General features: G+C 41.6%; 1 protein-coding gene across 2 annotated transcripts in view; it reads right to left on the reverse strand.

The window, feature by feature from the left end:
• Positions 1–900: 900 nt before the first annotated feature.
• The window catches only part of CGRRF1 (cell growth regulator with ring finger domain 1), a 30,728-nt gene continuing 5,250 nt past the window's right edge, over positions 901–26,378 (reverse strand). Inside the window, exons 2-6 of one of the 2 annotated variants that reach the window (XM_029598293.1) lie at positions 24,799–24,938; positions 14,393–14,570; positions 14,065–14,212; positions 9,309–9,416; positions 901–1,754 (exon numbers count right to left, since the gene is read on the reverse strand). In XM_029598293.1, coding sequence (XP_029454153.1) covers positions 1,422–1,754; positions 9,309–9,416; positions 14,065–14,212; positions 14,393–14,570; positions 24,799–24,938 — 907 coding nt within the window. In that variant the 3' untranslated portion in view covers positions 901–1,421. Of the gene's footprint in view, positions 1,758–9,308; positions 9,417–14,064; positions 14,213–14,392; positions 14,571–24,798; positions 24,939–26,378 lie in introns of both variants that reach the window. The other variant, XM_029598292.1, reaches the window with a different exon arrangement.

Below are 26,378 nucleotides of genomic sequence, written 5' to 3' on the forward strand. Positions count from 1 at the left end.
AAAGTGGCCCCTAACCCCCTACACCAATGCCTAAATCTCAGCTCGAGTTACTAGGTGGGCCTCCCATAGAGATATAAATACCAGCTAGGGTGAGGGCATTATGGCTAGTCTCTCTCTCTTTCTTACTCATAGTAAGCATGGTCCCCCCAGTGGTTGTATGAGGAAATACCACATTCTGGCACATCTCAAAGTGTGAAAAAGTTATCGCAATTTGCGGTAACTTAGCTCTTCGCATAGGTATTAGCGCAAATTGGATAAACTGCCTATTACCATAAAACACGCCCATTTTTCTATCGCAGGCGATATTTAGTGCATTTTGATAAATCCATGCCTTAGTGACAAGTTTCAAACTTGTGCTAATTCAACTCCTTGTGTCTATTACCATGTATCCAACATATATGCATGCATTTTTCCTCTGTAAGCCTTCATACTGTAATTCATATATTCAGTAGCAGTAATCCATATTATGATACAATCAGCCTATCAACAAATAGTTCAAATGTGTGTGTGTGTGTATATATATATATATATATATATATATATATATATACACACACACACACACACACACACATACATACATACACACACACAAAACATAACTATGAACAACATAGCTCATTAGCATTAATATACATTAATTAGAAAGCATTAAATATTTGGCATCATTCTTACTACTGTTTTTAAAAAGAGGAACTCCATGCTCAAATGTCATGGCAGTTTATTGGCTACTAGGGGAAAGTGCTTCCATTAACTGAACCATAAGCTTTAGATCTAAGCAGACAGTTAGCTGGCTTACCATGAAGAGAGCTCTCTGCTGCTGGTGGGAGCACTCATCTTATGCTAGCTACGGCAGAATACTCAGTAATGCCACAGTGCCACCTATTCCTCACAACTGGGAAGGTTTCAGAGATCACTGTTCTTTATTTCTTTTACAGTACATGTACACACTGAGGTGGATTTTCAATAAAGTGCACAGTTTACATATAGCTGGCTAAGTTTTTTAGCCAGCTAGATTTAGTGGAAGTTTCAATCGCAACCTAATTGGTTAGATTACAACTGAAAAGTTTCCTAATTTTAGCCAGTTATCCCTGCACACAAGAACAACTGTCTAATTTAGCGCTTGCTGGCTAAATTGCTCCCATTGACCTGTCCACAGTCCTGAGACTGTTGACAATTTAAGAGGTGGTAAATTTTCAAAAGGGGCAGATCTAGCTACCTATATCTGTAGTTGCATCACTTTGAAAATCTATCCCATTATGTCCTATATTGAAAGCTGCTCAGCAACCTTCTGGTAACTGTGGATTATGACAAAATACAATATGAATGTGTCTCTCTACAATCAGTACAATACATCTCAAGAGATCATTTCTTAGTTTCAGAACTATCTTACTTTTTCCACTTTTTAGTAAAATGCATCTTCAGGCTGTTATGTCTTCCAAGCCTGGCATTAATTTATCTTTTGCTAATTCTGTCTGGTTGAAAAGTGGGAAAGATTCTTGAATAAACTGTCTGCACATTGGACACTGTTGAAAATACTTCATGCAGCCATCACATAAACAAGTGTGCCTACATGGTAAGAGAACCCAGTTCACTGTTCCATTCTGGCAAACCACACAGTCTTTTCCAGTTTCTTCATGCAGGTCTGATTCTTCTTCAGGCAGCCTGAGCTTTTCCAGTAAGCTTTTATCATTTATATCTTCAGAAGATGAATCCTTTGACACAGTAGGACTGTCGCTTGCCGACATAAAGAGCTGCTAACAGTCAAGAAAACGTAACAAGGTTTCAGTATAAATGGCATAAAAACTCTAATATCCAAACGTTACAGACTCTAACCCTATTACTATATAAAATCTCTGAGAGCATGAGGGGGTAATTCCTTAGGTTGGCTTATATACTGAACATATGATGAAAAATATTACAGTGCCTATATTATATTTTTCACTCTCATAGGGCTGGATGCACTAAAAGGTTTTCCTCATTGAGGACCTGATTTACTAAGCTTTTTTCTTATGTACATAGAGTGGGAAAGAAAACCTTAATAAAATCAGATCCTTAATGTCTATGGGGAAAAATGCTTACTGTGGCTAGCTCACAGTGTGGTGCCAGAGACACAAAAAGGAAGAGACAAGGAGATAAGGACCACAGGAACCTTTTTTTTTTTTTTAAATTTTTGCTTTGAGTGTGATAAAGTGTGTTTTCCATTTGTATCAGTTTGACACGGGAAATAGCAATACCCATGTAGCACTGCAGATTGATTCTTTACAGTGCTACAAAAAAGTGTTAATCCAGAGTCTCTAACCTGATCACCATATTTTTTTTGGGGGGGGGGGGGGGGGGGGGGAAGGGTCAAGAAGGAATATTTTTCATCTCTGCAGAATTGGCTACAAATGTAGAGTTGTTAAGCAATCACAAGGCTGGATTCAATAGACCTCTGATCTTTTCAGTCTCAATCAATTAAATAACTGTGCTTGTCTTTTGATTATATCTCTGTTGGTGGGTGTAAAGATCTTACAACAACAATAAAATACTTCTGCATTTACTTTAAAAAGAGACAAAATACTCAGTTTCCCTTTACGTTAATCATTTATTTTACCTTGTTTCTTGAAATAAGGTTGGTAATCATTTTCTTTGTTGCCCTTTCAAATCCTCCAAGGGAATAACTTTGTGAACAAAACTTTCAGGTTTGTGCTTCTATTCAGTTCCCCAGGAAACCTAACTATAAGGCTGATTTTTGCGCTAAAATAGCACTGATATCAAAAGAAAGTGGAAGCTCAGTCAAGAGAGAGAGAGAAAGAAAATGAGGCTGCCCAGTAAATTTTGTATCAATAGGATACCAAACTGAAAAGTTATTATTAGGTAGGGGGGCCATAGACACAGATATGGCAATCTCTTAAACCTTCTTTCCATTCAGAAAATAGAATAAAAATGTACTTTTTGTGGAAAATAAGTTTAAATGGAAGCTTCCTGACCAGTGATTTACATCAATTTGATTTAAAACAAAACTACCCTGCAAAATCCCCATCACACTTAGGATTTTAAAGTCAGTGAAAAGCAAAGGTGGATGCCAATCTGCTTTTTGTAAAAATATTGTGCAGCCCCCCCCATCCTGGTCAGCTCCTGACCGCTCAAGGCCCCATATCTCCCAGGGTTCCTGCACTAGAGGAAGTACATGAGACTGAATCAGATGACTCAGACAGAATGAAGACGATGTCTTATGCATTACTCTGCATCCAGCAGCAGCTGGGAGTATAAAGTGTCACTGTCTGCAGGTTGTAGAAAAGGCTTTGTAGACATTGTACCATATCAAAACTGGTGAGTAGAGATACAAGTGGTATGCATGAAGTTCTGAAATAATTTTCTTTTCAATTGTCTAGTTTCTCAATGGTCTTTGCCTGGAGGCAAACCGGAATGAATTCTTGTCTTTTTCACCTTTTCAGAGTAGACTTGACAATGACAGTGATGAGGTAACTGGACAATGATAGTGATGAAGTAACTGGAAAAATCCAAGCCCCAGTAACTTCTGAATCCTATACTTGAGATCTAGTTTTCTGGCTGTAGGAACACCAGAAATAGGAGTTTCCCATTCTCATCTGTAAAAGGTTCAGAATGTCGTGGACTGGAAGAGCCATTGGTTCTAATGGTGTGTCCATTATTTGGAGGAGATCAAAGACTTGCAATCAGGGTCTTATCCTTATTACACAGATACCTAGTATCTTTCCCATTTTCTCCACCAATTTTAAGGAGATACGGACCTTCAAAAGTGATGTATGGTCAGGAGGATTCGAAAATGAGTCAGAAAGTATAGTTGTAGAACCTTCTTTTGAACCCAGTAGTGTAAATTCACTAATCCAGGACCCCAATGATGAAGAAGGCAACCCAGGGGTTCTATTTGTTGGCCCAAAGGAGAAATACACTAGTCTATCATCTCTGAATGACTCGGCTCCGCTGCATCTAAGTGGGATGATGAAGAACCTTGTAGCAAGATTTCTGATGATGTGTTCGCACCAATAAGCAAAACTGGGACTCCATTCTGAGGGATTGCCATAGTAAAGGTGGAGAAGAAAGGATGGATAGTTTTTTCCTTCTCCCTAGTCAAAGAGGTAAAGAAATTCTTCACCATATGTTCAATCTGATCGCATGGCTGACATGTCCTCTGACCAGGTGTAGGAAGTGGAACATCCTCATTGGAGGCAAGAATGGGTTCCTGTTCCACTATAGGAGATCTACTGGAGATGAACAGTACTATATAACATACAGGGTTCGGTGTCTCCAATAGGAAGCCCTCACCAGTAATCATGAAGGAGTGAGAGCTCTTGTAATTGAAAGGTAAAGTGGTAACAAATCCCCTTCTGCACCTGATCTAGGGTGGCCAGAATACACCAATGTAGGCAATGCAGTAGGCTCTGGTCCGGGGTTCAATGCATCGATTGTGGCAGTCTTGTGCTTCGACGGAGTCAAATGTCTGGAAGCTGCTGAGGAATGTTTCTTCAAATGCTTTAAAGGATCTCCCTTGGGCTGCATCGACGAAGCTAGAGCAAAGCTGGGATGTTTTTTTAGATTCATGCGTCGGCTGCATCAAGATCATTAATCTGGAATGAGCACTGATGCCCTGAGTTCTTGCGCTATGCATTGATGAATTAAGTGGATCTGCTGCATCCACGAGCATCATGCATCAAGGTGTATCAATGAAGCGTGCACCAAACATTTTCATGTGTCATACATTGAGTGCACTGGCAGGTATATGTCAAGTGCATCAGTGCGCTGTACATCGAATGCACCCCTGTGCTGTGCATAGAGTGTCCTGATGCATCATGCGCCGAGCATGCTGATGCGCCTTGTGCTGACCGTGCCGAACTTTGATGTGCCATGCATCTATGTTGCTGATGCACCGCAAGTTAAGGACTTATGCTTCTTTGACGCAGGTTCTGATTGCTCCAGAGGGACATTACCTTGCTCAATATGCAAATTTTTAAACCACTTACAGTAGGATTCTTTTTGCCAGATAAGGCAAGGAGTCAAGTACTTTTTTTTTTGGCTTCGAGCACTGAAAAGTGCTGTTAGGGGTGTTGCAGAGGCAGCGAGGCAACTAAGGAAGGTAAATTCTGGAAAAAATATTGAAGTTTAAGATTTTAGAGAAAAAATATCTGGAAAGACTGAGTACACGTCTGTGTTTTGTGCTTGGACAGAAAAATGATGAGGAGACTCATAAGGCAACCAACATGGGAACTCCTGCACATGCTCAGTACAGATGAGTCCATTCGGGCCCACTGGATGACATAATCACATATCATGGCTAATTCAGCCTGCTTATTGATGGGAAAACAATGGGTAAAACTAAATGAAGATATTATTATAAGGGCAACTAACATTTTTGCTCAGAAAATAAAGGAAAGAGGAAAAAGAGGCCAATATGATTGGCTAAAGAAGTAGTTGAAAAGGTTTGGTGAAAAGGCTAGCATTCATAAACTACAAGAGATCACAGGAAGACTGGTGACAATATCTGGAAAAGCTAAGAGAAGCTGGGAAAGTAGTCAGGAATGCAAACTTAAAATGGAAGGAAAAAATAGCAAATATAATGAAATGGAGTGGGACAAGACTTGTTTTTAGATACATTAAAGTTAGAGGTAAGTGCAAAAATGGCATTATGAAACTCAAAGGTGAAGGGGAGGAATATATAGAGAAGATGAGGAAAATTGCTTAACAAATATTTTTGTTTGGTGTTCACTGTAGAAAGGCCAGGAGCAGGATTACATAAAACAAATACAAATAAGACTGGAAGTGAGGTAAACCTCAATAAATTTGTGAGAAGCTAACTAAATTTAAAGTAGATAAGATGATAGGGTCAGATGGGATACATCCAAGAGTACTAAAGGAACTTAGAGAAGTCCTGGCAGCTCTGCTGGCTGACCTTTTCAATGCTTTTTTTGAGTCAGGAGTAGTTCTGGAGGATTGGAGACAGGCAGATGTTGTTCCTGTTCATAAAAGTAGAAGTAAGTAAGAGACTGGGAACTACAGACCAGTTGGTCTGACTTCTATGGTGTGCAAATTAATTGAATTGCTGCTAAAACAGAGGATAGTGCAGTTTCTGAAATCCAATGGAGTTCAGGATCTGAGGCGGCATGATTTTTACTAGAGATAGAGCTTGTCAGAAGAATCCAATCAATTTATTTTTACTGGGTGACCAGACAGTTGGATCAAGGGAGAGTGCTAAATGTAGTGTACTTGGATTTCAGTAAGGCCTTTGACATGGCAACTTATAAATAAATTGAGTGCCCTTGGTATGGGCTCTAAGTTAGAAATTGGCTAAGTCTGAGGTGACAAAGTGTAATAGTAAGAACACTGGAACAAGGGTCCATCAAGCCCAGCATCCTGTTTCCAACAGTGGCCAATCTAGGCTACAAGTATCTGGCAAGCACCCAAAAACTACTCTGAGGAGAAGGTTTTACTAGCTCTGTGCCTCAGGAATCTGTCCTTGAACCATTTCTTTCTAACATTTTTGTAAGCAACATAGTAAAACGATGGTCAGGAAAGATTAGTCTTTTTGCTGATTATACCAAAATATGCAACATGGTAGACAGCCAGGAAGGTTTGGAAAACATGAAGCGTGATCTAGCAAAGCTCAAGTAATGGTCTAGGGTCTGGCAGCTAAGATTTAATGTTAAAAAATGCAAAGTAATGAATTTAGGATGCAAAAACCCAAGATAGAGATACAATATTGGAGGCAAAGTTCTTCTAAGAATGAAAGACGAGCAAGATCTGGGAGTGACTGTATCTGATGATCTTAAGGTAGCCAAATAGGTAAATAAAGCAATGGGAAAAGCCAGAAAGATGCTTGACTGCATAGCAAGAGGAATGGTCAACAGAAAAAGGAAGGTGATATTGCCCCTGCATAGGTCCCTGGTAAGACCTCATTTGGAATACTGTGTACAATTCTGGAGATCACACCTTCAAAAGGATATAAACTGGTTGGAGTCTGTCCATAGGGTGGCTACAAAAATAGTCAGTGTTCTTCATTCTAAAGACTATAGGGACAAACCTAAAGATCTAAACATGAATACTATAGACTAAGGAAAGGTGAGATAGGCGAGATATAATAGAGGCATTTAAATATCTTAAAGGTTTCCATGCACAGGAAGCAAGCCTCTTTCAATGGAAAGGAGGCCCTAGAATGAAGGGTACGGGATGACGATGAAAAGGAGTAGACTCAGGAGTAATCTTAGGAAATATTTCTTTACAGAGAGGGTAGTAGATACAAGGAATGACCTTCTAGTGGAGGTGCTAGAGAGAAAAATATTTGAAATCAAGTACGCCTGGGATAAGTACACGGGATCTCTGAGGGAGTGATAGGAATTGTAAAGCTAAATTTGTTGGGTGGATGGGCAGACTAGATAGGCCATAAGGTCTTTTTCTGTTGCCATGTTTCTAAAAACATATTTGGTTTTAAGCACAGATTATTCCTTAAAACAGAAAATATTTGTTAAAATGTGAAATAAAATTGAGCATTTGAAAAGCATGCAGACAAATGAAAATAAGGAAGGAAATTAGGCAGGCAGCCTGATTTATATTACTGCAGTAGTAAGAGATGGCATATATTAGAATACTGCTAACCTGTATTATTATTTAATATAAATCAGCCTGCAGCCTAATTTCCTCCCTTATTTTCTGTTGTCTACATACATTAAAAGTGCTTATGCAGTAGTATGAGATAGCATATACTAGAATACTGGTAACCTTATTATGAGTCATACCTATCCCATTTCCTAGCTGAAGTCAAATTTTCAGTTGGGCTGGAACTTGAAAGAGATCTGACATTTGCATATGGACTTTCACCGGCCTCAGAGCTTTAGATTTATTTGGTGGTATGTTTACATGGGGCATTTGTTCTTTTGACTAATATTTAAGTGTAGGGTATGAGCTATGAACTATGAACATAACAAATGCCATGTTGGGTCAGACTAAGATCCATCGAGCCCAGCATCCTGCCTCTGACAGTGGCCAGTCCAGGTCCCAAGTACTTAGCATATCCCAAAGTAGATGTATTTCTTGTTACTCACTTCCAGGGAGAGCAATAGCTTTCCCTAATCTACCTGGCTAATGTTTTATGGATTTTTACCCCAGGAACATGTCCAAACTTCATTTAAACCCTGCTAGACTAGTCACCTTGATCACACTCTCTGGCAAAAGATTCCACAGCTTGATTGGGCACAGACTGCAAAAGTCCTCTCTGTGATTAGTTTTAAATCTATTTTTATGGAGTTTCCCCTGGTTTTAGTATTATTTGAAAGGATTATCTTATATTTACCTGTTTACTCTACTCATGATTTTATAAATTTTTATTATGTCACTCTCAGCCATATCTTTTCCAAGCTAAAGAGCTCTAATCTATGTAGCTTCTCATCATAGGGAAGTCATTCCATCCTCTTTAACATTTTTTTTGCCCTCCTCTGCACCTTTTCTAGTTCCGCTATGTCTTTTTTCAGATGAGGTGACCAGAACTGAACCCAACACTCAAGGTGTGGCCACACCATGACTCGACAGAGAGGCAATATTATATTTTTCTATTTTATTGCCCATTCCTTTTCAGATCATTTCTAACATTGGCCACTCTTCAGTCTAGGAGCTTAGGACAGGCCCATCTTGGCCTTTGGACTGCAATTTTAAAAAATGTACAATATGCCCTACTATCTGAGCACAGTTTCTCTTTCACAACAGTGCACTAGTCATTGACAGCACAACAACAGGGTCCTTCATTAAAACGCAATATAATTTAAATGAGGGAAAGGGGAGGGGTTAGGGCAGAGTTTGAAAAATGTTGATTCCGGTACCGCTGCAGGCGGTAATGTTTTAGACATTACCGCCGGCAGTAGCACCAGAAATAATACAACCTTTCCCATTGACGGTACGGGGTCGATAGTGTGCGCTGTGGCTGCAACCGCGGTGGATGAAAACGCACTGCTGCGATGCGGCTGGGTGCACACATATCTCCCCCTCCCCTTTTTTTTTTGTCGCAACTCATCATTTCGCTATATTTACAGCGGAACGATGAATCCAGAGGCAAATTTGTTGCTCATTGACTTTTTCAAAGAAAAACAGTACTTTTTTGTGAACCAAGTAACAATAACGTTCCCTCATATGCTCTATGTTAAAATATTCTGCACTTGTTACAATATCCCTCAGTCTACATTTTGTTCTCCCTATAATCCAAGAATATATTAAGCAGAAATTTTTACAATTTTCTTACTGTCTTCAGATCTAAAATAATCCTATAGTGACATTTTAGTAAAGCTTTTTGGTTTGTTTCTTACCTTGAGGTCATAAAATTGACCTTGGGACATGAGCAGATACTGGTATAACATTCTACAAGCAAGTCTGTAATTGTCATCTGGTATATGAATTACTGACACCAGTGAAACCTGAAAAAGAAAATATATATACATACACTTTATTCATTACTGCAGTTATTTTTTTATATGATTCATGAACTTAACTGAAATGTGATGTATAGTATCAAAAGCTTTGACAAATACGGTAATACAAGCATATTGATTCATTGGTATTCATGATGATTTTTTTTGGCTAAGACTCTACCAGTGACTTTTTTGTAATGACTATTTGCCTCGCAAAGTTACAATTTTAATAAAGTCTGTGCCAAAATAATATGCAAAATGATCTACCATTACAATAGATTAAGCAGATACTTAACTAGCATTGAAGCAAGTTGGAAATTTAGCCAAACTCACTAATGACAGCCCTTTGCAAATGTCAAAATACTTCCTGTTCTCACTGAAAGAGGTCTAACTTTAGTCTTGGTTTACCATATAATTATAATTCAAAAGAATACAGAGAGGAATCTAACCACCACCCACATATTTACAGGAATTCACCCATTTCACAAAGAACTCTTCTTGCTTATCCTCCAACATAACAAAAATAACCTTGGCTTTTGAGGAGCATGAAAGGCAACTGTCACATTTTCCACTTGATAAAAAAAAACAATTTTAATGTTCTTGCTCTAAAAGATAGCACAATAACATTTTATTTATAAAGCTAAGCTCTTAAATTGCATTGTGTAGAAAATTATAGTTGTGTCTGCCCGCTTAAAGCGAAAACAATCAGCTACAGAAAATATCCCCCTTATAACAATACTTTTCAGCTCGAGCAATGAAAAAATTCATTAGAACGCAATAGATTCCTTTGAGTTCATCAATTCTGCCATGGGCATCAGCTATTCAGTCACTAGAGAGATTGGAGGTGGTTAAATAGAAAAGGAACTTATTATTAACATCAAAACTCACAACAGTGTTCTACTAACCTCTCCTTATTTTCAGGTTCATTCCCATTATACCACCTACTGGCGACCCTCCATATAGCACAGCAACCTCTTACTTGTTAATTCTTATAATGACAAACCCAACTTTAGTACCAGTCAGATTACCTGAAACCGTCTATTTTCTTTATTTTATAAAAGTTTCACCACAATATTTGACAAAATATCTTGAAACATATGGTAATATGAACAATAAATCATGCTAGCAGCAGTAAGTTCCATCAGATATTGAATATTCTAACAGGGTAAGACTAAAGGATAGGGTGTTAAGACAATGTATTAAATACAACATATAAATTTTTTCTTCATTAATATCATATCAATTAAATTCCAAACAAACCCAAATCTATTTTAGACTACTCAAGTTAATTTATTTAAATTCAAATAGTACACTTAAATCTTACCCTCCTTCCTATACAGGTGTCCAAATACACAGAGACACAAGTGCAACTACAAAGTTTTAATAATGTTAACCCAAAGGCTTTCAAAAGACAGGATAATAATTCCAATCACAATAGTGTATCAGCAGAAATAGTCACTGACTGCTCTACAGAATTCTCACTCTCTGACTGAGGCTCTAATTTAGTTCTAGCAAATGCAGCTAAAAGATCAGGATCAAAAACTATATAACAGTTGCTGTCCCAAGAATGTCAACATTTATATAGTTATACAGGAGATTAAATTCTTCATTTTATATTTAACTCCTCCTCCCTCCCAGTGTTTCTATAAACACATATGGGTATTTACTGACTTTGAGAATCTTGACAATAATTTGCATAAGAATCTCAAAAACACAGTTGAACAACAAATTTACCTTTCAGAGTTGTTGTTGTTTTCTAGGATATGCTAAACATTATTTCAGTTATTTTGTACTTATTCTTGTTGTCAACCTTCTGTTTCCTCCTTTGCTGGTCCGAGAACTGTAGCTCTTTTACTGAATGTTCCCGCAGCTTAACACCCCTCCACAATGTTCCTTCCTGCAACTACCATGTAAGTACACCCGCAGAAATCTCTGGCATTTCTCCCACAGGGGTAATATGTCCAAATGGGTCAGATTTTGCATAAACCATGACAGGAATGAACCTCACTCATAAACCAGAATATGTTGGGTGTGATCTCAATCTCTCAAATTTACTGCTAATGCCTTCTTAAGACATGCAATGTACTAAAAAGAGCCTCCACCTCCCAATATGGATAGCCTAGTTTCTCTTCAGATCGAATAAAATGGAATATTACTCTTGGCCTTCTGGTTAAGATCCAAAAATGCAGGGTCTGAGATATGAGCTGAGGAAGGGCTCTTCTCTTGGTCATTTGACCAAGACTGAAAGTCAGTACAATATAGGCTAACGCTCTGCCACCTAAGCCCACTGAGGATACAATGATGTAATGAACGTTGCCAAAGTAGCAGGATTAAACTGCAAAACAATTTTTAAAAACAAAAATATTGGCAATTTGACAGTAAAATTCAGATTTTCAGTTTAAGAGCAGAATAAACCAGTCAGAGATACATTTTTTACAGGATTTTCAATTTTCACATTCATCACTGCATTATATAAAGGACAGCAATAATGATTAAAAAGTGTGTAAATCTAGATGTAATTCTTTTTTCTTTTTCAGGTTTCATCACTTTTTCAGATATAGCTCTAACTACATCAGCTACAGGTGAGACTCCATCTGAAGTACTTTGTTGAGTTCTGGAGGACACATCTCAAAAAGAACACAGGGAGGTCAGGAGCAGTTCAGAAGAGATTTACCAAAATGGTACGGAATCCGCAAAACAAGCCCTACAAAGACGCTTACAGAATTCAAAATGTACTCTCTAAAAAAGAAAATATCAAGGAATGGAGGATAGAAACATTCAAATACTTAACAGTTTTCAATAAAGTACAAAAAAATAACATTTTGCACAAAATAGCAACTCAGGGAAAAGAGATCAAGATATGAAGATGGAAGGAGGGAGGCTCAGAGAAAGTGTGAGAACTACTTTACTTTGATGGGAAGGTAGATGATGCTTGGAATAGTTTACAAGCAGAGGCATTAGTAGCCAAAACGATGATACAATGCAAGCCTATTTGGGACAGAAAAAAGTGATATGAGAACGGACGAAAAATTATGAAGATCAAATAGTGGCTCAGGTGAAACTAAGTAACTGGGTTAATCAAGAGGTCCTTGTCTGCTGACAGCTGCTGTGCATAAACAGTTCATGGGTACACTTTGTTCATCTGTCTGTCTGTGTCCCATCAGCACCTAAACCAGTAGAGTCCTGCTGCTAGAGGGAAAGGGAGGCATGCAATCTGCAATTCACCATTAAATGCCCTGTGTACTAGAATGCCACTCCCATATGTGGAGTACTTATGTTAGGAACACATACATTACTGGTACTTAAGGGTAATTGTGATTCAGGCTGTACACAAGTTTCATACAGTGTTCATGTTCCCAAATGCCACTGATGATCCACAATTTGATACCCATTCTGATACCCATTCTTCAAGTCCCACTGTCACTACTTGTGACCTTGGGCAAGTCACTTTACCCTCCATTGCCTCAGGTACAAACTTAGGGGTTATTTTCCAACTCGCGTTATGGTGTTTTCACATGCTTTAAGGTGTTTTCGCATGTGAAAAACGCCTTAACGCATTTGAAAAGCACCATAACGCATGGTGGGATGCTAATTTTTAAAAGAAGAGGAGTCGGGGGTAGGAATTTTGGGAAAGTGGGCTGGTTTCGCATTTTGCGAAGCCATAACGCATGATATCGCACAGTTTTAATGCCTAAAATAACTACACCTTTTTCACTAGTTGTGGGATATGCCCACAACGCAAATTGCGATTTTTTTGCAAATTGGGTTCTGGGCATTTTTAAGCTGGGGAGGGCCCTGAGATGGGCGACGGAGAGAGCGAGCGAGCGTGCCTCTGGGGGTGACACCATAGTAAGCAGCTATTTATACTACTATAGGAAGCCCACCTAGTAACTCGAGGTGAGGCTTAGGTAGTAGTGTAGGGGTTAGGGGCCACTTTTACCTGCAGAGTGAGACGTACAAACAGAACAGTGCACTCTTGTGAAGATTTGATGTCCTTCGGAGTGAGGAAACTCACACAATGATGAGATTTGTACAATGTTCTCTCAACCTAGCTTGATGTTACCCAGGTGGAGCATAGTAGCATAAATAGCTGCTTACTATGGTGTCACCCCCAGAGGTGCATGTGCGCTCTCTCTCTCTCTCTCTCTCCCCCACAGCGGTTGCAGGTAAAGTTTGAAGAATCTAGCCCTTAGATTGTAAGCCCTCCGCGGATATGGAAATACCTACACTACCTCAATGTAACCTGCTTTGAAGTGCTGCAAAAAGTGGAATATTAAAAAAAATAAATAAATAAAAAAGAGAGACACGAGTTTTATTAAAAAACAAAAACAGGAACAGAAAACTGACAATAAACATGCTTGAATTCTACATGCAAAGAATATTCCAGATGTACCACTCTGTTTAAAAAAAACTCTGGATACAATGGACAGTAGGTAAAAGTCAAATATTTTGAAATATTTATTATCAATTGAACTGTTAACTGCACTAATACTTTTGTTCCTTTAGGAACTACTTCATACTTTTTTTTTTTTTAAATAATATCCAATCAATACACATTTAATGCAGTTTGGGCTGTGAACAAGCAAAGAGATAAAATAAGCTGTATGAACCTGTACATATATAGATTTTCTACTATACCTCTAATATTACTTACAATATCATACAGTTCTCGATTTTCTTCATCAGCTAATGTCAAAAGCGCTACAAATGGGTAGCGTGTTCTAGGCACTGTGCCAAAATTGAATGACTTGCCATTCTCCGGTAATTGGCAATATTTTTCTTCTTTGCTGTTTTTTATTATGCTGTTTTTGTGTAAAGGAAAAACCACCTTTTCAATGTCTCTTTAACTAAGGATGTAAGGTGTACTGCAAGTATCCATTTAATTTATAATCTTTATCTTACATATGTTAGGACTGTAGTGTATTTACAATTTCAACACATTTATTGACTTTTGAGTACAATTTGACAAACTAAAAGGATACAAATACTGCTCTCGATAAAGGTATTCACTGTACAAAGCATCTTCTAATGCCTGTGGTGTCTTGATTCGGAAGCAATAGACATGTTTCTGGAGAGCCTCGTGCAGTTTCTGCACGCTGCATCCCCAGTAGCATGTTAGGATACAATTCTCAAGACAATCTGGTGTCAATGTTATACCAGCTATACAAAATTAAAATAGAACATGTAAGTGCAAAGGTAAGAAAACATCTCAGATATTTTGCAATCATTTAGTGCATTTGGTACTTAACAGATCAGGCATTGGTGTCCATGCCAAATTATAGAGTGTGTTTTATTTCAGTAACCTCCAGCTTATTTACATGTATTCATGCATGGAATTTTGTGCAGATATATGGAAGGGTATTTAAGGAACTGATCAATGATATATTAGAATGAAATGTGGTTTACTGGTTATATCTTACTAATATGTAAGACAAGAGTAATCCTGGGACATGAGTGCAAAACCTGTGTGTGATGATGGGCAAGTAAATCTCTCTCACCCTAATTCATCTTTCCCAACTCTAATTGGGCAATAATGAAATTCTTTCCCTTTACAAACTTGTATCCAGATTAGTCATTGAAACTCACAAGGTGGCTCTATGCAGGTTTCTTAAGCATTACACTGAGTGCACTGGATACAATAATAGAAGCATACATGACCCCAAGAAAAGAGAATGTAACGGATCCTACAGTCACGTTAGCAGAAAGCCCTGGGTGATTCCTTTTTCCCTTTGAGGGTGCTTGTATGGCTATCCCCTTTGAGAGTTGTTTTTTTTTTTTTCTTAAAAGGCTCTCTCCTGCAAGGTCTGGGGGCAGTGAGCTCTTTTGAAAATTAGAGGAGGTGTGTAGAAGCTATTCTGAGTTGCATTTTTGGGCCTTCTCTGGAGCTCTGGCAATCCCTGCTGGGAGCCTATGAGAAAGGTCAAGGATCTGCCCTGCCTAACCACTCTCTAGTGGGTAAGGTCAGTATCCCAGGAATTTAGGAAGCTTTTTGCAGATTTTAAATGGTAGGAAGCCTGGCGAGATCCTGCGCACCACCTGGACTCAGGGAATGGGGAACCTTGTTTTTGGGGCTGCATAGGTTAGGGAGACCTGCCCCTCAACAAGGACAGAAGAAGGTGGTGACCCAGTCTGCATCATTTTTGAGAAGAAGAATTTAGTTGAAAGATCTGGAAGGAAGGTTTGCTGCCCTTCTTCCTACCCATTAGCAGGACCTTTGGAGCTGCTTTTTTTCTGGCTTGGATCCCTCCCATCCAGGATCCCAAGAGAAAGAAAAGGAAAGAACCAACTAACTGTGAGTACAGAGACATTTAAGATTACTGAGGACCCCCATCAGGAGTCTTCACCCTGAGGCGAGAAAGGTTTGGACTCCCTGTGCAGAGACAGTGACTATTACATTTTTACCAGTTTGGAAGGGGTTTCCTGCCCATCTCAGGGACACCCTGCCCACCTGGAGACTATTTTTTTTCCAAGCCCTAGAAGATAGAAGTTCCTTGGTTCTGGTACAAGAGATTCCTGCACAGATAGAGGAAAGACAGTAAAACTGAAAAAATTCTGTGATGCTAAGGGATATGTTTGTGCTATATTCCAACTGATTTTTGCCACAGTAAAGACATTGATTGTGGACACTAATAACTTGTCTCTGCTGTTTTACTGGCACACTAGCAACATACAGTGGAGCGCACTGTGGAGTGCACTGTTAACCAGCATTTGGACGCGCGTTTTCGACGCACTATTACCCCTTACTGAATAAGGGGTAAAGCTAGCGTGTCGAAAACGCGCGTCCACCCCCCCCCCCCCAGGACTAATAGCGCCTGCAGCATGCAAATGCATGTTGATGGCCCTATTAGTCATTCCCGCGCGATACAGTAAGTAAAATGTGCAGCCAAGCCGCACATTTTACTTTAAGAAATTAGCGCTTACCCAAAGGTAGGCGTTAATTTCTGCCGGCGCCAGGGAAGTGCACGGAAAAGCAGTAAAAACTAGGGATGTGAATCGTTTTAGGACGATTAAAATTATCGTCCGATAATTTTAATATCGTCTTAAACCGTTATGGAACACAATACAATAGAGATTCTAACGATTTATCGTTATAAATCGTTAGAATCGTGAGCCGGCACACTAAAACCCGCTAAAACCCACCCCCGACCCTTTAAATTAAATCCCCCACCCTCCCGAACCCCCCCCAAATAACTTAAACATTTCCTTGCCAAATCCTACCTCCTTCAATCCCCCACCCTCCCGAATGACTTAAATTACCTGGGGGTCCGGAACGGCAGCGGTCCGGAACGGGCTCCTGCTACTGAATCTTGTTGTCTTCGGCCGGCGCCATTTTCCAAAATGGCGCCGAAAAATGGCGGCGGCCATAGACCAACAGGATTCGACGGCAGGAGGTCCTTCCGGACCCCCGCTGGACTTTTGGCAAGTCTTGTGGGGGTCAGGAGGCCCCCCCCAAGCTGGCCAAAAGTTCCTGGAGGTCCAGCGGGGGTCAGGGAGCGATTTCCCGCCGCGAATCGTTTTCCGTACGGAAAATGGCGCCGGCAGGAGATCGACTGCAGGAGGTCGTTCAGCGAGGGTTCCGGCGCCTCGCTGAACGACCTCCTGCAGTCGATCTCCTGCCGGCGCCATTTTCCGTACGGAAAACGATTCGCGGCGGGAAATCGCTCCCTGACCCCCGCTGGACCTCCAGGAACTTTTGGCCAGCTTGGGGGGGGCCTCCTGACCCCCACAAGACTTGCCAAAAGTCCAGCGGGGGTCCGGAAGGACCTCCTGCCGTCGAATCCTGTTGGTCTATGGTCGCCGCCATTTTTCGGCGCCATTTTGGAAAATGGCGCCGGCCGAAGACAACAAGATTCAGTAGCAGGAGCCCGTTCCGGACCGCTGCCGTTCCGGACCGCCGCTGGACCACCAGGTAATTTAAGTCATTTGGGAGGGGTTCGGGAGGGGGGGGATTTAATTTAAAGGGTCGGGGGTGGGTTTTAGCGGGTTTTAACGATTTTAACGATATATCACGATATTTTACCCCCCCAAACGGCAACAATACGATTCCCTCCCCCTCCCAGCCGAAATCGATCGTTAAGACGATCGAGGACACGATTCACATCTCTAGTAAAAACTGCTTTTCTGTGCACCCTCCGACTTAATATCATGGCGATATTAAGTCAGAGGCCCCAAAAGTAAAAAAAAAAGTTAAAAATCATAAAAAAAAAAATTTTTAAATGGGCCTGCGGCTCAAAAACTGGACGCTCAATTTTGCCAGCATCCGGTTTCCGAACCCGTGGCTGTCAGCGGGTTTGAGAACAGACGCCGGCAAAATTGAGCGTCGGCTGTCAAACTCGCTGACAGCTGCCGCTTCCGTCAAAAAAGAGGCGCTAGGGACGCGCTAGTGAAACGATCCTTCCTTCTTGGGCATGACAAAATAAATGGAATATTGTCCCATATTTCGCTGTAATTTGGGAATGGGAATCACTGCTTTCAGAATCAACAGATGTAATGTTGCTTCCACTTCTACCCTCTTCTGAAGGAAGTTGCATGGAGAAACCATGAAGGCATCCAAAGGAATGCAAAGAAATTCTACAGCATAGCTGTTCTGAACCACTTCGAGAACCCATTGATCTGAAGTAATCTGGGCCCAGATAAAAACCTGATAAAACCGGGATAGACGACCATCTATCTCCCACACCACCAGGTAAGCCTGCAAACCTTCATTGAGAAGACCAAGGGGCTCCACTTCTGGAGCCCATATCCTTTTGAGGACCTCGATGGCTAAAGGATTGAGATCTGCGGAAGGGATAGGTTCTCTGGGAAGAATCTCCCCTATAAGGCCGAAAACGCCAGTAGTCTTGAGAACAGGCACTTGCCAAAGAAGTCCTGGAAACTGGTTTCTTATTCTCCGGCAAACGCGGGACCTGTGTCTCTCCCCATTTACTTGCCATTTTTTCCAATTCACTGCCAAACAAAAGCAAGCCTTTGAAAGGCCGCATAGTCAGATTGGACTTTGAATTAGTATTTGCGAACCAGTTGCAATAATTGAAGCAGCTCCTCTGGTGGCTGTGCATACTAAGTCACAGCCCTCATCAGCCTAGAAGGTGGACCCCAGATCTACCATAAGTCCTAAATCAGATGCTACGCCGCCAGACTCTTGACAAAGCTGCAAGGTAGCCTGAGCTACCAAAGCACAACAAGAAGCAATTTGCAAGTTCATTGTCACTGCCTCAAAGACTTTCTTCAGGATAACCTCAATCCTCCTATCCTGAGCATCCTTCAGAGCCGCACCTCCCTCTACCAGGATAGTGGTAAGTTTCTTGACAGAACGCACTAAAGCATCCAACCTAGGGAAACGCAACTGCTTTCTGGCCTGTGGATCTAAGGGGTATAAATATGCTAAGAAACATAGAAACTTAGAAATGCAGCAGAAAAGGACCAAATGATCCATCCAGTGTGCCCAGCAAGCTTATGGTTGCAACTACTGGTCATACAAGACACCTTTACAATTATCAGTTTCTCAGACTGTCAAAGTCAGGGCCTTTGTTGGTTGCTGTTTGAGTCCAATTCCCCGTTACCTCTTGCCATTGAAGCAGAGTGCAATGTTGGAGTTGCATAAACAGCATAAAGGCTTATTGGTTAAGGCTAGTAAATACCACACCAACAAGTTACCTCCATGCACTCTTCTTCATCCTCTAGGGATCCACAGTATTTATCCCAAGCCTCTTTGAAATCCTTTACTATTTTTGTCTTCACCACCTCCTCCAGGAGGGTATTCCAGGCATCCACCACCCTTTCTGTGAAGAAATATTTCCTGACATTAGTTCCGAGTCATCCTCCCTGGAGTTTCATTTCTTAGTATCATCCGCAAATAGACAAACTTTACCTTCTATCCCTTCTGCAATGTTGCTCACAAAGATATTGAACAGAACCGGTCCCAACACCGATCCCTGTGCACTCCACTTAACACCATTTTCTCTTCAGAGCAGGTTTCATTTACCATCACACACTGCCTTCTATCTGTCAACCAGTTTGCAATCTATGCCACCACCTTGACACTCACTCCCAAGCTTCTCATTTTATTCATGAGTCTTCTATGTGGGACCGTATCAAAAGCTTTACTAAAATCCAAGTAAATCACATCGAGCACTCTTCCCTGATCCAATTCTCTAGTCACCCAATCAAAAAAAAAATCAATCAGATTCGTCTGACAGGACAATCCCCTGATGAATCCATGCTGTCTTGGATTGAGCAATCCACTGGATTGTAGATAGTTCACTATCCTTTCCTTCAGCAGAGTCTCCATTAATTTTCTCACCATTGAGGTGAGGCTAACCGACCTATAGTTTCCAGCCTCCCCTCTGCTCCCACTGTTGTGAAGCGGGTCCACCATCGCCCTTCTCCAATCACTCAGCACCACTTCTGTTTCCAAGGATCTATTGAACAAGTCACATAGCGGACGCGCCAGAACATCTCCAAGTTCCCGCAGTATCCTGGGATGAACCTAATCAGGCCCCAAGGCTTTGTCCACTTTCAGTTTTCCTAGCTTTTACCATACATTCTCTTCTGTAAACGGAGTTTCGGCTGCCCACTGTCAGCCCTGTGATATTTTCCCGGCGCCTAACATTAATTGCAAAGTGTTCCAAAAAGAGAGCAAACAGTAACGGCGATAGCGGACAGCCCTGTCTAGTTCCCCTGCCCACCACAAATGTGGAAGAGTAGCCACTGTTGATCTTAAGGCATGCCTGGGAAGCACTATACAACTGACGCAACCATTGTAAGTAGGGAACTCCAAAACCAATTCTCTCCATGGTAGCAAAGAGATATGGCCAATGCACCATGACAAACGCCTTCTCGGTGTCAATAGATAAAGCTGTGGAGGGGATGTTGTTTGTTCGCATACCATATGTTATCACATATTTTAAGAACATTATCCACTGTTGTCCTCCCGGGAATGAAACCAGCCTGGTCTGTGATTGCTCCCTTTAGTTTGGTCCACTGTTGTTTCACCTCTCCCATTTTCTCCCAGTCTTCTAGTTCTACCTCTAGGTATGTCCCCATTTCGACAAAGTCTGTAGTTTTGAAAGTCAAAACTCGGGTCTTCGTGCAACTTCTCCCTATCCTGTTTGCTATGTCAAACCAGACTGTTTGATGATCACTGGTGCTGAGGTGGGCACCTACCCAGACATTTGAGACATTATCCCCCATTAGTGAGCACTAGGTCGAGTATAACTCCCTCCCTCATGGGTTCCCTTACCATTTGTTTGAAGAAAACTCCATGCAGGGCATCTAATATCTCTCTACTTATGGTCAAGTTTGTGGAAGGGATTTTCCTGTCTACATCCGGCATATTAAAGACTTCAACAATCAACACTTTTCCCTTCTTTCCCACCTTTTGGATGTCTTTGACCAGATCTTTGTCTAGTTCTTCCATTTAAGTCAGAGGCCTTTAAACCACACCAGTAAAAATGGATGCACCATCATCTTTTTTTAGGATGGCCCATAATGCTTCTTCCCTACCTCACATTCCTTGCAGTGCAGTAGCTTGGATATTGTTTTTGACATAAAGAGCTACTCCTCCCCCAGGACGCTTCTGGTGCATTCCATTCCAGATCAATCAACTTCTGGATTGCATCTAAGGGAGGAAAGAAACAAGAAACCTTGCGCAGAGTGACCAAAATAGGATCCTTCTTCTGTGTTCCCAAGGAGTCAGGCCCAGCCACTCTGAGGGTCTTAGACAACAGACCCAGCAACGCATCACTCTGAAAGAAATGTAGAAGAGTTCTATATAGCTCCAAATTTCAGGAAATATCCCCTTCCTCACTAGAACAGCCCCCACCGTCATCATCCTGATCCACCTGCATTTGAGCTCTGTCAGACCACACTGTGCTATGGCACTTGACCGTGGAGATAGACGAAGGAGCAGTTGGAGTGCCTGGGCTAACTAGTAGGAACTGCCGCTTCAGAAGACCAGCCCTGTAGAAATGTCTGCAATCCCTGGAGGAATTCCACCTAGGAAAAGCAGGCTAGGTCCATTCCAGACCCTATAGGCCTGAACCTGACATCCTGCGAGCCAGTGATCCCTGAGAACTTGACCCACTGTTATAAATCTGTTGAGAATCTGCTAGGGAGTTAGCAATCTGATGTAAATCTGTAAGAAAGCTGGGCGTTAGATGGGAGGAGCAATCTGAATGAATGGCTCCTAAGAAGGAGGAGTCAGCTATCTTGTAGTGTCTCAGATTCTGTATATTCCGCTATGCTGGGAGTTAGCAAACCGTTAGGGTTCTCCGAGAGGAATTAGCAATCTGTTATGAATCTGAGATAGTAGTGGTGAATCCCTGGGCCGGTGGCAGATGACCACGCCCCCGGGAGGATATCCCAAGACGAACCACCAGCTAGGCTTGAGTATGGAGACAGACACACATTAGTTCTTTTATTAGACAGGTTTTTGGAAACCACCAGAGGTGGCAGTAGTGAGCTGATATGCCTGGCAGGGCTGTAGTCCCTCACACACTGGAACCACGATCCAGGATGGCTGAGCTGTTGAGAAACTGTAGAAAGTGAGTAGGCAGTGTAGACAAAGTTCATGAACAGAACTAGATGATAAACCCCTTTGTGCAATCCTTTGTGCTACGCTTATTTTAATTCCCTTAAGTTTTCCTTTGTTAATTAACCTTTTTCATAGTGTTTAGTAATCCTTTGTTTATTAAATATGTTCAATGTATTTGACTTAGGAAACCTATTTTCCTGCATACTCTGTTTTTAATGTAAACCGGTATGATTTGTATCTGATACAAGAATGTCGGTATATAAAAATGCAAAATAAATAAATAAATAAATAAATAAATAAAACTCACATAAGGTCTCAAGGAAGCTCAGGAGCTGAAAAGGTTTAGGCCCTCGAGGAGCGAGTACCTGGTTCCAGGGAAAGCTCTGAGAGAGCGATGGTAACTCATTGTTTGTAGCAGCGATACCTTCCAGGCAGTAGAGAATCTTCAGAGTGTCCAGGAACATGGGCCCTTGAGGAGTGAGTACCGGTTCCTATCTGTAATCTGAAAGTAAAGAAGAGAGCGAGGCCCCCGAGGGGCGGGTACCTCTGGTAAGTCCGAGGAGGCAGAGTAGCTTGGGGGTATAGCCAAAGCAATCCCCTTGCTAACTCAGTTAGATAGTGAATTAGAGACCTTTAAATATTGGAAGCGGATGACGCCATCTCAGGGGGACGTCCCTGAGGTTTGCACCCTTGCTGGTACTTCAATCAGAGCGCACGCGCCCTAGGTCATCAGGCAAACATGGCGGATCTGCAACGTCGAGCCAGTCCGAGGATGCCGGAGGGAGATGGCATGGACACACCACGGCAGCCAGCCGTCCATCAGGCCCGGAGGGAGTCGCCACAGAGGTAAAGAGGGTGGAGTGAGGGCGTCGAGCAGCGACATACGCAACACCCACCGAGCAATCAGGGGAAGAGACACCCCTGCAGTGTCTCTCTCGGTCCTACTCCCCCTCAGACCGAGGAGATGGACCATCGTTGGCAAAACTGGAAGGAGGCAAATCTCCCTGGGCATCCAGGCGAATCTGCAACGTCGAGCCAGTCCGAGGATGCCAGAGAGAGATGGCATGGAGACACCACGGCAGCCAGCCGTCCATCAGGCCCGGAGGGAGTCGCCACAGAGGTAAAGAGGGTGGAGTGAGGGCGTCGAGCAGCAACAGACGCAATACCCACCAAGCAATCAGGGGAAGAGACACCCCTGCAGTGTCTCTCTCGGTCCCACTCCCCCTCAGACCGAGGAGATGGACCATCGTTGGCAAAACTGGAAGGAGGCAAATCTCCCTGGGCATCCAGGCAGTGCTAACACAGGCTTAAAGAAAGCTCCAGCTGAATGGCTCTGATGCAGCAGGCAGCACAGATAGATAGAAGCTTAGGTTTCTGCGCTGTGGGCGCCATACTGTAAGTGCACAGCCCAATGAAGGCTTGCACCTAGCTTTCCCACGCATACATGCCTGCCTAATATGGACGTACAAAGAAAAATGTGCATCCGAGCCCACGCGCCTAGGCCACTCATCCTACTGGATGCCCAAACTGGGAGCACAAGATGTGCATCCAGAAGGAAAAACACCCAAATTGCATGCACAAACATGAATGGGTGCATAAACGGATGCGCAAGCGCATGCCGAAGGTCTGCAGCAAAAAAGCGTGCAAAAGTACCCTGCAGGCTACCATGCACTAAAATGGGAGAAGCCTGGAACCGGAGCCTAGCCAATCAGCTGCTCAACCCGCTGTGCCTGCACTCTTTCCTCAACCCACCGAACTCCCCAGAGGCGTGAGCAGGACAGCCGAATGCCAAGGAAAGATGCTTCTCCTGCTGTCTTCCTGTCACTGACTTTTTTTTTTTTTTAGTTAAAAACATTTAGCTGATGTCAGCCCTCTCTTTCCTGAGAGCAGGAACAGGTCCTGGCTACGGGGGAAGAGGGATAAAGCCTTCACCGCCAAGCATCTCTCGGCCTGCAACTGCTAATTGGAATTTAGGTCCAAGCCAGTCAAGGCTACAGGACTGAAGGCACTTTACTGAGTGAGGGACCGCACAGTATCACCTCAGGAGGCAAGCGGTTCTACCTAGGTATCTCCTTTCCAACTTCTTTATTTTTTTACTTACAGGCAATCCCCTGTCTACCAACTGCTGGAGATAGAGAATATAATGTAAAATGTAATTTAATTAAATGTAAACCGGTATGATTTGTATCTGATACAAGAATGTCGGTATATAAAAATGCAAAATAAAATAAATAAATAAATAAATAATACTGGTGGACTGATTGCGGTGCAGGCCTATATAGCTGTGCCATCAGCTTTTGCTCCGTCTCCACCTGCATAACTCACTTGTTGGAACTGATCTACCCAAATGCTAAGGAAGAGATAATTTACCCCTCTTCAAGGGAGGACAAGATAAAAATAAAATCACCTTTAGCACTTTGGGCCCTGAAGGTAGATCTCCCCCCTACCCCCATCAACAAAGGATGACGACCCTGGGGGAAAGAGGGACTATGCTAGTGCTAGCCAGGTAAGGTTCGTCTTGAAGAGAAAAAAATACTTTTATGGCCCCAGCGGAGCATAGTATGCTCCTGGAGGTGGGGTTACAAGTTTATGTAAAAAGACCATTGTTCTTACCCTCCTTTGAGCCCAGATACTTAGATTTTAATATATCCACCATGAATTTGCGTGATACACTTGTAACATCAACATGTTTCTGAAACCTAATGTATGCAAATACATCTCATACATATGTATGATGGATATCCTGAACACGAAATCAGTTAGGTGGCCAGAAGACTAGGTTAAAGACCACTGGACTAAGGTAACAGTAGAGCTGTAAGTAGCATTTTACAGTTAAAATTACATTGAACCACTGACTTGCTATTGTAGTAGTATTTAGATGAGCGATTTCCAGGCCAAAAGGATTCTTCACTTGTTTCATTTGCCTTTTTGATATTCTGAAACTGGATTCTGTTTCTTCAGAGTTCCTTAGGATTACAGGCACATCCCACCCAAACCTAGGAAAATGTAATACATGGATTACTTTTATTAATAAGGAAACTGAGACCTAAAGCAGCACTTCTACATAAGTGACTTGACAGGTGGCTATGTCAAGGTGCTCCTGTATGGATGCACAGAGATATGTTACACCCACAAACACAGTTTGTAGATAAAATATCTTTTATATAACAAAGAAATTATTTCTCTCTCTAATTTTGGATATTAAGCATAAGAACTGGAGTTCCCTACCTAGTGGCACACTTTAACAAGATGTATTCCCAGCAATATCTTTGGACTCTACCAGTAGGGCCTTGTTTGCCATCAGAGTGAATGCCATAGTTTCTGAGCCAGGGGTGGCCAACTCCAATTCTTGAAAGCCACAAACAGGCCGGGTTTTCACGATATCCACAATGAATATGCATAAGATACATTTGCATAAAATGGAAACAGTGTATATAAATCTCTCATGCATATTCATTGTGGATATCCTGAAAACGTGACCTGTGTGTGGCTCTTGAGGTTGGCCACCCCAGGCAGAAAATATGTAGATGTTATTTTTTTCCAAAAAATAAGTAAGAAAACAAACACTGGGCCAAGTGGCTGGAAAGGACTCTGCTTTGATTGCTGATGTAGCCTAACCAATGATGCAGTTAATTAAAACTTCCTGATGAGAATAATTACAAAGTACCAGCTAAAATCTGGATAGAGATGGCATATTGAATAACATCCAGATGAATGAGAAAAGTAATGCTGTGCAACATAAATGAGGGTAAAAAATATTGGCTTACTTTTTAGATGGTAACCACGATGAATATACACTTATCTGATTACTTAAGAAAAAGCAGCCATATCTTAATATTGACTGTATCAGGAGTAGGTAACTCTGGTCATAGAATGCTACCAATAGGTCTGGTTTTCAGGCTACCCACAATGACTATGCATTAAATATATTTGCATACTGTGGAAGCAGTGCTTGCAAATGTAGCTCATACATATTGTGGATAGCCTGAAAACCAGACCTGTTGGTGGCACTTGAGGACCAGAGTTGCCTACCTCTAGTCTACATTATCTTTCATTGCATAGTATCCAGAGCTACCAAATAACTCAACTTCTAGAGTGTTTGGTCAATCCAGATTTTTGAGCTTACATACAATTTTAACTAGTATATAGAATTGATACACATAGAGTTAATGACAGATTCAGGTGGACACATTCACCAATTACCAACTATAAAGGCATTAAAGGAACATCAGGGTACATTAATGGAATTTAGCAAAATGATGGGAATAGAAGTGGAGAAATTCTTGTATTTAGTACATGCAACAACTTATTCTCTAGACCCACTTCCAGCCAGATTGTTGAAAGGAGCAAGTAGAGATTGAACCTTGGATGATGGCTGTTGTGAATGAAAGCTTACAAGAAAGTTATTTTCCCCAGACACTGAAGCAGGCTACTAC

The sequence above is a fragment of the Rhinatrema bivittatum genome, chromosome 4 (genome assembly GCF_901001135.1).
Source record: "Rhinatrema bivittatum chromosome 4, aRhiBiv1.1, whole genome shotgun sequence".
Classification (NCBI taxonomy): Eukaryota; Metazoa; Chordata; class Amphibia; order Gymnophiona; family Rhinatrematidae; genus Rhinatrema; species Rhinatrema bivittatum.